Source organism: Hydra vulgaris, chromosome 11 (assembly GCF_038396675.1).
Source record: "Hydra vulgaris chromosome 11, alternate assembly HydraT2T_AEP".
Taxonomy (NCBI): Eukaryota; Metazoa; Cnidaria; class Hydrozoa; order Anthoathecata; family Hydridae; genus Hydra; species Hydra vulgaris.
This window is the reverse complement of record NC_088930.1, coordinates 28954171-28967178: the sequence shown is the minus strand read 5'-3', so window position 1 is coordinate 28967178 and position 13008 is coordinate 28954171. Positions and strand designations below refer to the sequence as shown.

The 13008-nt window shown below is 28.2% G+C and overlaps 1 protein-coding gene across 2 annotated transcripts in view; it reads right to left on the bottom strand.

Annotated features, from left to right (window-relative positions):
• The window catches only part of LOC100215853 (calpain-7), a 76712-nt gene that overhangs the window by 30426 nt on the left and 33278 nt on the right, over positions 1–13008 (bottom strand). For both annotated transcript variants that reach the window (XM_065810696.1, XM_065810697.1), the window contains 5 exons: positions 8845–8954; positions 7536–7586; positions 7131–7224; positions 6809–6908; positions 6628–6674 (listed from right to left, as the gene is read on the bottom strand). In XM_065810696.1, the coding sequence (XP_065666768.1) occupies positions 6628–6674; positions 6809–6908; positions 7131–7224; positions 7536–7586; positions 8845–8954 (402 nt within the window). The remainder of the gene's footprint in view (positions 1–6627; positions 6675–6808; positions 6909–7130; positions 7225–7535; positions 7587–8844; positions 8955–13008) is intronic.

Here is a 13008-nt window from a genome sequence, read left to right as displayed (position 1 = left end):
AAAAAATTTAAACCTAGTGTTTTCGTATTATATAGAACACATTTAAGGGGTGGGAGCAGATTTTTTTAAAAAAAGTTGTTTTAAGGACCACCCTAATATATATATTATATATATATATATATATATATATGTATATATATATATATATATATCCTGCTACTGGTAACATGTAACCCAGTACAATCTGCTTCATGTCCTGCTGCCTTGTAGGATACACCTTTTTAGGCAAAGGCTAGGAGATGCCAACTCCGATTTAAAACACCCCCTGCCTTGGGGCTCTTGGCTGAGTAAAGGCTAGAGATGGTGTCTCGATAAAAATACTCATCTTGGGCAGATGTTAAATGCACCCAGCTACTGTCTTGTAGAAGGCCTCCTAGGCAAAGACTTAAGGGGTAAACAGATTCTATCTGTTGACCAGCCTCGCACCCCTTCTTCATCTACTAGGCTGGCGCAGATGTATTTTTAATACATTGTTTCCAGTTTAGGATGTTGAATGCTGGATCTTCTTGACTCAATGCATGGGTTTGCTTGTGTCACTGTTTTTATGACTAGGCAACTCATTCTATTATCTCCTTATGAGGATACAGCTCTAAAACTCAGTTTTATGGTTCTGAGGCCGGCAGGTAGTCAGGTTTCCCGAACTCTGTGGTAGCTCTCAGAGAGGCTGATTCCATCAACAGCTGAAAAATATCAAAGTATTAACAGTGCCATGTTGCGCATGGATGGTGTCCCTGTTTGTACTTTTGGTGTGCATTGCGGAGGCCACATTTGGAGCCCTTTGTTACGGCTTAGGGTTTATTAGTAGTAATGAGGCAATTGCTTGGGCAATTAAACGGTGTTCTGAGTACTATCTATGCTTTGAGTCAAGTTCTTCAATCTAATTTAAAAATGAATAAAGTACCAAAAACTATAAAACACAAAAAACCATCATCATCACCAAGTTCTCTAAACCTATCATTCACTAATATTCGTGGTCTTCGAAGTAACTTTTCTTCTGTTGAGTCTTATCTCTTGCAAAGTTCACCAGACCTACTTGCTCTTTGTGAGACTAATTTGAGTTCAGCTATCTCATCTTGTGATCTTAGTGTTGATGGTTATCTTCCTCTGATTCGTAAAGACTCCAATAGTCACATGCTTGGCCTGGGCATTTACATTTGTAAGAATTCACCTGTTTGTCGTGAAACTAGGTTTGAATCCACAGACTATTCTTTCATGTGCTTTCGTTTAGCACCACTTCACTCTATTGCCTTTCTCTTTGTTCTATATCGCTCTCCTTCATCTCAAGACTGCACTCTTTTTGATGTTATTTCTGATCATATTGAACAAGCCCTCTCTCTTTATCCATCAGCTAATATAGTTGTTGTCGGTGACTTTAATGCTCACCACTCTGAATGGCTTGGCTCTAGTGTCAGTGACTCTGCAGGCATTAAAGCCCACAACTTTTGCCTTTCTCAATCCCTAACTCAAATAGTCAACTTTCCAACTCGCTTTCCTGACAACCCTAATCATTAACCTTCTCTACTCGACTTATGTCTTGTTTCTGATCCTAGTCAGTGCTCAGTTTCTCCACATTCACCCTGAGGTGCTTCTGATCACAGTTTGATCTCTTTAAAACTAATATCTCATTCTTCTTCATCACCTGAATACCCCTATTATCGAACCTCTTACAACTACAGTAAAGCTGACTTGGATTCTTTCCGTGATTTTCTTCGTGATGGCCCTTGGGTAGAAATCTTTCAACTTCCTGTCGACAAATGTGCTTCTTACATAACTTCGTGGATTCAGGCTGGCATGGAATCTTTTATTCCCTCTTGACGATTCCAGGTCAAGCCTCACTCTCCTCCATGGTTTTCCACACACTGTGCTGCTGCGATTGCCAATCGAAACCGTTACTTCCATATTTATCAGCAAAACAATTCTCCAGAAAACAGACGTCTGTTTATTACTGCTAGAAACAACTGTAAAAAGGTTTTGTCTAACGCCAAAACCCGCTATTCTCAGGTCATGAAATCTCGTATCTCATCTCAAAAATTAGGCTCTTGTGACTTTTGGAGAATCTTTAATAATATCAATAATAAGGGCAAATCTATAATTCCACCTCTCTTGTATGGTTCAGACTTTGTCACCTCACCTAAAGACAAAGCCGAACTGTTTGCTAAAAACTTTTCATCAATATCATGTCTTGATTCCACTAATTGCGTTCTACCTGATATTGCCAACAAACAGGTTGATCCATTGCTTAACATTCATATCACTCCAGCATCTGTATCTAAAGTGATTTCCTGCCTAGACTCTTCTACAGCTTGTGGCCCAGACAACATCCCTGTTATTGTCTTGCAGAAGTGTTCTCCGGAGCTGTCGTCTATACTCTCAAAACTATTCAACAAGTGCTTATCAGAGTCTTGTTTTCCAGCCTGCTGGAAAGCCGCATCTGTTATCCCTAAGTCTTCTTCCTATCATAAGCAAGGTTTTTGAATCTTTAATTAACAAACACTTAATTTCTCATCTTGAATCTAATAACTTACTTTCTGACCATCAATATGGATTTCGATCTTCTCGTTCTACAGCTGATTTGCTAACAGTAATAACTGACAGGTTTTATTGTGCATTAGATGAAGGTGGAGAGGTTAAGGCCATCGCTCTTGACATTTCAAAAGCGTTTGATAAAGTTTGGCATGCTGGTCTTCTCCATAAACTTTCTTCTTATGGTGTATTCGGCAACATCTTTAGGATCATTGAATCCTTCCTTTCCAATCGTAGCATAAAAGTTGTCCTCGATGGACAACACTCTTCTTCTTATTCTGTAACTTCAGGGGTTTCTCAAGGTTCTATCCTTGGTCCTATACTCTTTTTAATTTACATCAACGATCTTCCAGATATTCTCACATCTAAGGTGGCATTGTTTGCTGATGATACTACCATTTATTCTTGTCGTGATAAGAAACCAACACCCTCTGATTGCTTGGAGGGGGCATTTGAGCTTGAAAAGGATCTCACTTCTGCTACAGCATGGGGCTCACAGTGGCTGGTGAACTTTAATTCAGATAAAACTCAATTTTTTTCAGCCAATCGTCATCGCAATAATTTAGATCTTCCTATATTTATGAACGGTGATGTACTCGATGAGTCACCTACTCTTCATCTTCTAGGATTAACTCTTACTTCCAATCTTTCTTGGAAACTATATATCAAATCGGTTGCAAAATTAGCATCTGCTAAGGTTGCATCTCTTTATCGAGCTTGCCACTTTCTTACTCTGGATTCTATTCTCTATCTCTATAAATCTCAAATCCGGCTTTGTATGGAATACTGTTGCCATATCTGGGGCGGATCTTCTAATGATGCCCTTTCTCTTTTAGACAAGGTGCAAAAACGCATTGTAAACATAGTTGGACCTGCTCTTGCAGCCAACCTTCAACCATTATCACATCGTCGTAATGTTGCTTCTCTTTCTCTTTTCTACAAATACTATAATGGGCACTGCTTTAAAGAGCTAGCGTCTCTTGTGCCATCTACTAAAATTCATTCTCGTGTTACTCGTCATTCAATTAAGTGTCATCCTTTTTCTGTGACTGTTCCTAAGTGCTCCAAACACGCTTATTCGTCTAGTTTTTTTCCTCGAGCATCAGTTTATTGGAATTCGCTTCCTTCATCTTGCTTTCCTGATTCATATAATTTGCAATCTTTTAAATCGTCCGTCAATCGTTATCTTGCTCTACAATCTTCATATTTTCTCTTACAGTAACTTCCAACTTTAATTAGTGGCTGCTTACAGCCTTGTTGGAAGAGAAGATGTTTTAAAAAAAAAAAAAAAAAAAAAAATATATATATATATATATATATATTTATATATAGTTATATATAGTTAATTCTGTAAACAACACAGATATACAGAAACAAGTTTGGATAGTTATTGTTATGTTATATATATATATATATATATATATATATATATATATATATATATATATATATATATATATATATATATATATATATATATATATATAACATAGCAATAACTATCCAAACTTATTTCTGTATATCTGTGTTGTTTACAGAATTAAATAATATAAATCCATGTTTAACAAAAAAAAAAATTTTATATCCATCTAATGTAATTCATTGCAGAAGAAATGATTGAGTTTGTTATGATTCAGTGTTTTAGGCTTTCCAATATATCACTACTTACAAAAATCATCACAAAAAGCATTTTACATGGAAAAATGTCTACCTGTATATTTGAACAAAACCCCTGTATATTTGAACAAAACCCACAGATTACATGTTTGAAACTTTATGTGTATATATTGTGCATTTGAAAAAAAATGTTATTATTGACAGGCAATACAAGATCCTGGATCATAATTGGTCAGGATTTTTAGCAGTCCAGCTATTCATGAACACTTCATATTAAAGAATTCTAAAAATATCTCGAAAAAAACCCTCAATTTAACAAGCTTCTTGAACATTTACTGGATTCATCTCTTTTGGTACCAGTAGTATCTTTTGTGCTTGTTTTTCTAATTTTTGGGTATACTGATATACTTAAGTATACTGGTTATACTGATATACTGATGTATAGATGATCTGGAGCAACAATTGTTTAAGAAGTGGTTTGCTACAAACAACTTATCTTTGCTAATGTCCTTATCATAAAGTTTGTACATACGTGATTTTAAATTGATTTCAAATGGTTATATGAAAATAATAATTTTCATATAACCATTTTAAAACTCACTACATTTCATATATACTTCTTTAAATAAAATTAAAAAAAAGTTTTTTTCAAACATTTTTCTTTATTATACTTTTATGAATTTATTTCAAGATGCATAACATGAAAAGTTTAAAAAAATGATTCAAGAAAAAAATCTTTATTTTTATATCAAAATATATTTTAGTAAAACTTTATTTTATTAAATTAAAAGCATTAGTGCTTTAATGGTTTCATTAGTGCTTTAATGGTTTCATTAGTGCTTTAATGGTTTCATTAGTGCTTTAATGGTTTCATTAGTGCTTTAATGGTTTCATTAGTGCTTTAATGGTTTCATTAGTGCTTTAATGGGTATAAAAAGGTATGTGCAAGTTAATGGGTAATTTAAAAAATGCTTAACGCATTCTTTTGATAACAGTTTTAAGCAGAGATCTTTGTCTCTGCATTAAACTGTTAAAGGAATTTGCACTGAAGCAATAGCACTAAGGTCTAGTGGCTGCCTAATGTGTGACTGATAGGCTAATAAAGTAAATTAACAAGACATTGTTTTTAATGTAAATAAGTACATAAGAAATATGTGTTAAGTAATATCATAGGTAATATCAATTAAAATAGGATGTCTGTAATTCAATTAATATAATTAGATTCATTTAATTAATTGATAAACTAGCAATTAAACTAATTACCTGGAACTTATTTAATGGCGATTACATAAAGCACAGACCACTAAACCAATTACTTATCTTTCATCCATCCAAATAAAAATGTTGCATATACAGCATTGCTATGACCACTTAAGCAACTTCTTTTTTTACAGATGTATATTTGATTAAAAAATAATGTATGGCCCAAAGCAATTACTAGCAGAATTGATGCAATTTCCAACTGTAGAATTGATTTTTTCATAATTGTCAACCAATATTAATGGTTGTTTAGCACCATGCCTGAGAACCATATTTGGTTAGTTTGATCGCAAAAGAAACCAATTTCATAAAAATTACACAAATAACATGAAGCCTTTTGATTAATAGCTATTTTGTTGAACTTGCTTTGGAGTATGTTGAAATGAATAGGTATTATTTCTTGTGCACAAGTAGCTGTATGGGATAAAATTTTTGCCAACAACTCTGATGGTCAATTTATGATTGCAGTAGTTGATGTAATCTCATGGAGTTAGAGCTCCTTTATGTTTGGCCACAGAAAGCACAACTTGTTCTTTAACGTATGTTTTTTTTTTTTTAATTAAGTTTTTTGAGGCTTATGATGTGATGAATAGATTTGATAATAATCAATTAAAAGTTTTCAAAAAAAAAACTCACAAAATTTATTGGCCAATTTATAAATTAATAAAAGTAATTTACCAAGTTGAAAAATTCTTGACTGTTAAAAAAAATTTATGCAAGGATAGGTTATAAACTCACTAATAACAAACTTAACTTAAAAAGAAAAAAACAATGTTGTCAAATTTAGCAATTTATCAAACAAAAATTCAATTTTTTACTAAAACTTTATACCATTCAGAAAAAGATATACCATTAAATTTTATACTTTATAGAAAAAGATTCTTTACAACATGATCAAAAAATATTAGTAAAAAATTTATCAACTAATGAAGAAGTCGTGCTGAAATGTTAGAGTTCTCAGAACCAAAAGATTTGTGGCTTGATGTCGGCTCTGGCCAGATAAACATAATTGGTAAAGAAGGAAGCATAAAGTTCCTGGTCAAATACTCATCCATGGTACTCTTTGATAATATTGTTAAGTTTTATTTGAATACTTTAATAACAAAATTTTTTAATAATAAAAAAATAACATCATTAAGACTTTTAAATTCTTAAAAACTGTTTCCTTATAAAACCTATGTTTTAAGTATCTTAAAAATTACTTCATTATAAAAAAAAAATTTAAACCTATATTGTATGCATCTTTAATTGGACCTTCAATTGCATTCCAGCCTCTTTAATAAAAAATAATTTTATATTTATATTAAAAAAATAATAAATTACAAAACTTAATAAAAATTGGATGTAATACTTAAAATCAATATTATTTAACAAAATTTTAAAAATTATATTTTTATAATAATCTTACGCATGGAGGGTATACTTGTAGGTAAAAAGTTTTGGATTCCAGTTCATGTAAATTACATCATAAAACCTTAAAACAGATTCCCAATTTATCCAAAACACACCTAAAAAAAAAGATGTATGAAATTGTAAACTAAAGTTATGAGATAAACAACAAAAGATTTATCTCTCATTATTCTTAACATTATTAAACTTATGAAATAAAAGACAAAACATTTATTGCTCATTATTCTAAACATTATTAAAGTTATGAAATAAGTGACAAAACATTTATCGCTCATTATTCTGAACATTATTAAAGTTATGAAATAAGTGACAACATTTACCATTATCATTTTGAGCTGCTTTTTCTCTATTGTATCCTAAAGCACTCTCAAGTGATAGTGTCCAATTCACTGTATCGCTGTCAGAATAATTTCCCTGAAAATCAAAAGAGCAGGTATTAAACCTTTATCAATAAAAAAAAACTATAAATAATAATAATTTAAATATAAATATGATATAAATAAAAAATATAAATAATAATAATTTAAATCTGAATAACAAGCAATTTCTAAAATATACATAAACAATTATATAAATAGATTAATTAAAAAAAAAAATGAAGATTAAATAATAATTATTATTAAATAAAACAAAAAAATAAATGATACTTTATAAATTAACAAAAAAATTCTTTTTTTTCTTTTCAATTTTGTTGAAAATGCTTTCAAATATGTAAAATACATTACTTTCCATCTTAAATGACTCCAAGGGTTCTTCAGCAAACATAATTTTTTACCCTAAAAAAAAATATATATTTTTAAATTCAACACATCATCATCATCATCATCATTATCATAATCATCATCATCACCATCATCATACCTACCACATGTTGGGTTCCATATATTGAAAAAAGAACTTTCTCTAAAAGTATATCCACCTGGGTCTCAAAAGAACCGAAAATTTAAGGGATTTTTAAAATTAACAACTTTTTTTATAACTAACATCAGGGACCTTTCTTTGTTTTACTAATATACATTTTCTCTTTTTACTAATATGACTCTTTTATTAACTAATATATATTCATTGTGTAACCAAGGGTCATGTTAGGTGACCTTTTTTAAAAACTAAAAAAAAATCAATAAATTTTTGGTTGATTTTATTTGATTGATTCTATTTTTTTAGTATCAAGTACTAAAAAGTTATAACCCATATACACCATCATTATATTTATAAGTCTCTTTTAATTTACAAAAGTCACTAATGTACTCTCTATCCTTATATTCACTAAAGTCACTAATGTACTCTCTATCCTTATATTCACAAAAGTCACTAATGTACTCTCTATCCTTATATTCACAAAAGTCACTAATGTACTCTCTATCCTTATATTCACAAAAGTCACTAAGGTACTCTCTATCCTTATATTCACAAAAGTCATTAATGTACTCTCTATCCTTATATTCACAAAAGTCACGAATGTACTCTCAATCCTTATATTCACTAAAGTCACTAATGTACTCTCTATCCTTATATTAATAAAATTATTAATAAAACTCTCTTATTTATTTCCAAACGCAAAAGTCAAACATCACTCAATGTATGTATATTCCAAGAAAAAACCAATTGGTGTATATACACTCGCTGTGTATCCCTAAACAATTCATACAATTTATGTACAAGTTACTGGCCATTAAAAAAAATTATAACAAAAATATATATACAAAAAACATATTTGTATTGTAAAAATTTTTTGTATTAAAGGTTTTTAAAAGCTAAATTCATTAACATCAATTATTACCAAAAATTGCAAATAACTACAGATAATTTAATATTTAATATCAAAATTGTAATTTCTTATAAAAATTGTATTTAAATAAAATTGCAAACAAAAACAATTGATATATTGAAAAAGAAATATATTGAAAATAATATTGAAACTATGCATTAATAAGTTTCCTAATATTATTTTAGATTTATATGTTTATTTAATTATGTTAACAGCATTTTGATCATTTTCCTAAAAATATTAAGAATTTAAAACAGCAAAATTACTTGAACTTTTTTTAAATTCAAAACAGCATATGCATGGGTGGGAACTAAACCTGCTCGATCAGCTTCTGCATCACTCATCACTCCAGTTGCTGCTGTTATTAAAACATCTCCTATGATAATAAAAATAAGCATATATATATATATATATATATAATATATATATATATATATATATATATATATATATATATATATATATATATATATATGTATATATATATATACATAAATATATATATATATATACATAAATTAGTAGAAAATCACTTAACAAAAATTTTTATCATTTTATACTGTGTTTCATCAATAAAAACTCATCAGAAATGAATGATCAAATTAATAAAACTTCAATTTATACCAAAAATTAAATTACAGGAAGTCACAAATGTCTTAACTACTGTAAATTTTCACACATTTGTGGAATTTGCTGACACTATTATAAAAAGAATTCTTTAGAAATGATTACTTATGCTTTTTTAAAAAATATTTTTTGAAAAGGGCGTTTTAATGTAAATATTATTTGCTCATTTGTTTTTGTTGTTTTTTAGGAGAAACTTATTTTTGTGTCTACATTTAGAAATTAATTTATATACCACATTTTTTGATAAACAACTTCCACTCATTGGACAATTGTTTTTTTTTTACAATTACAATTTTCGGTCATTTTTTCATTTACCATTTCTTTTTTGTTTAACAAACCATTATTGTAACCTTTTATAATTCTTTCCATATTTTTTGTGCAATTTTAGCTAAATTTAATTGTATTTCGATTAACAAATTTAATGTAATTTATTAGAGGGCGGGAAATACTTATTGACCAATTTTAAAAACACATTTCCTATCTTTGCAAAAACATTTTTGTTATATGGGGGGTTGAACCAAATTACATTTCTAGTTCTCTTTCGCTTTTTTGTATTCTTTTTTTCAGGGTCAAATTTTAGTTCAAAATTTTCAAAACCACTTTTTTTGAGGGCGTCTTCAAATATTCGTTTAGAGGAATTGAATACATTTTCATTAGAGGAGTTTTGGTTTATCCTGTTATAAATTGAAATCGGGATTTGTTTTAGAATTTGGGGTGGATAATTTGAGTTAATATTAATATACAATAATTCATTGTTTGGTTCTTTGAAAGGTTTATATAAATATTCAGAGAGGTTAAATGTGACATCAAGAAAGTTCACAATTTTTAAATTTATGTTTATTTCGATTTGAAAGCCAATATTTTTTTTAATTTTTATATTTCTTATATTTTATCGTACTATAAAACCATCGTTGCGATAAAGGCCTAAATCTTTTATATTGATTATTTTACTTGATAAACCTAAAATATATAGTATAATAAATTCAAAAATTTTGGCTCCATCATGCCCATTGTTACATCAAAGCAGTCATGTATGCTTTTCTTTTTCCAAGTTTCCTTATCAAAATAAAGTAAGGTTTTTCTGCAATGTTTTATTATAAGGATTGTTTCATCAGGAATAACTGTGTGGCTTTTTGTAAATTCAATTGTTTTATCTAGAATATCTGCAGTTATTGAGGGGTAAAAATCATTAATGTCAAATTGAATAAATGTACAATCATTTTTATTTTTGATTATGGAGAACCAATTTATAACATCAGTGGTATTTTTCCACTGTTGCAAATTCAATTTATTTCTAAGAATATTATTAATTTTGTCCAATTTAATTTTGCTTACATGACCAATCTCATTTTTTGAGGAAACCAATAACCTTCAAGGAAGTTTGTTTTGAAAATTTGGTCTTTTAGTGTTACAAAGGCTTGGGCAGAGGCAGTTGATTTGATTCTGTTACCAAGATTTATTTTTTTAGCAATACTTTGCGCTTCTAAACTCATTGCGTTTTCCAAATTTTTAGGGGCTTTCTCATAAAAACTAGTAATATTGTCGTGTAAAATTTGTTCATAGTTTTCTGTTGCAAGTTGATAAATGTTATTTTTTTTCCCAGCAAAAACCAAAATATTAGAGCTTGATTCAATTTTTTTTCCATCTAATATAGGTATATTTTTCAACGAGTAAGTAAAATTATTAGTTTCCATATTTACACGGAATGTTAAAATACAATTAAGAAAAATTTGAAATAATTACACATGCCAAGAATGTTTATTAAACAAGATAATTAAACAAATCAAGAATGTTTATTAAACAAAAAATCAGTTTAATTTCTAAATTTAGGCACGAAAATAAGTTTCTCCTAAAAAACTACAAAAATAAATGAGTTCAAATAATATTTACATTAAATTGCCCTTTTTACAAAATATTTTTTTAAAAAAGCATAAGTAATCATTTCTAAAGAATTCTTTATATAATAGTGTCAGCAAATTCCACAAATGTGTAAAAGTTTACAGTAGCTAAGATATTTGTGACTTCCTGTAATTTAATTTTTGGTATAAATTGAAGTTTTATTAATTTGATCATTCATTTCTGATGAGTCTTTATTGATGAAACAGTGTAAAATTATAAAAAATTTTTTTAAAGTTTTTTTATATATATATATATATATATATATATATATATATATATAATGTTTTTTTTTTCCTTTTTAACATTTTTATTAGTTATTCTTAAAAGTAATGTTTTGTCTTAAAAGTTTTGTCTAAATTTTTTATTAGGGGTCATAAAGTACATCACGCTAAATTTATCTTTTGAATAGATGATAGAAATTTATCTTTTAAATTGAATGATCTTTACTCTCTTGGGCGGAAATTTGATTCAACATTAAATGCTTTTGAATTTAAGTTACTTTAAATTTCTGCGTGGAACCCAATATTATTTTAAAGTTATATTTAGTTTGATTTATTGAGTGGATAAAGTACATCACAGTAAACTTACCTTTAAACTATATCAAAGCAACCAGTTAATTACAACAGTAACTTACAGTTACTCAACTATTAAATTTACTTAATATACCCAAAGACTCGCAAAAATTAGCTATATAAATGTTTCTATGTTATATCTTATGTTGTTAACACATAATACAAGCTTTTAACTAAAAATTATTTTAACAAGTGATCTTGAATAGAATATAAAAAACGTGATACCATTTTTTTATATTTAATTTAAAACGATATCAAGATCAAATATTTTCTTTAAATATGTAAGTTGTAAAATTCTGTAATGCAAGTTGTTTTTAGGAAAATTTGAACAAAAGAATTTTAGTCTTCTATAATTCTCTTATTCAAATAATTTTGCGATTGAAATTTGAAATTGAAAAAAAAATAATAATAATGGAAAAATTTAAAAATTAAACTATAAAAAATGTGAATTAAAATTAATAAATTATTTTACTTCTGTTCAAAGAAATTTTTTTCTAAAAAAACAATTTAAGCATACCGTAGATTTCCCTAATTCCGAACAAAATTGTACTTAAAGTTGAATAACTCCGCTTGCTTTTTGAATTCCAAATTAATTTTTTTAAATAATTAAATTGGAACCTAAACTGAATTGAACCATATTAAGCAACAAGTATATTTATTATAAAAATATTGTTAATTTTTAAATTTAAAAAAGCAAAGTTTTCAATTAGAAACACGCGCAGACCTCTAGCTTAGAGTTAAGTAAAAAGATTTTTAAAATTACTTTTATTTGAATGTAAGGGTGTAACATTGTGTTGGTACTGAGTGTGCATTATCTATTTATTAGATCCTGTCTTCCATTATTTTTTTGTAACAATTAAAAAAAAAAACCTTCACTGTCACTGCCTGTTTTTGTCAGATAACCATTGTTAATCTCACTTATTCGTAATTCAACTGCCATTTAAAAATACAACTGAAACATTGTTCAGTAATTAATTAAATTGTTCAGTAATAACCCCTTAATTTTATTCACTGAAAATTATTATTTTATAACCTTCCATTATTATAAACACACCATTATTCTTCACCATTAAATGGTATCGCAGTTAGTTTTTATTAAATATTATTCTGTAAATTTTCAAATCTGCACAGTACAGCTATGGCGCTATCTCCAAATGAATACTCATTCATTTCGAGGAGGCAACCCTAGCTGTACTGTACAGATTTGATAATTTTTAAAAAACTACAATGAAAAAGCTGTTGTATTCAAAAAACATTGTTTTAAAACATCAAGCTACAAAAATTAAAACTGATAAAAGTTATTCACACTTCTTGCCCAAAAATTCAATTTTA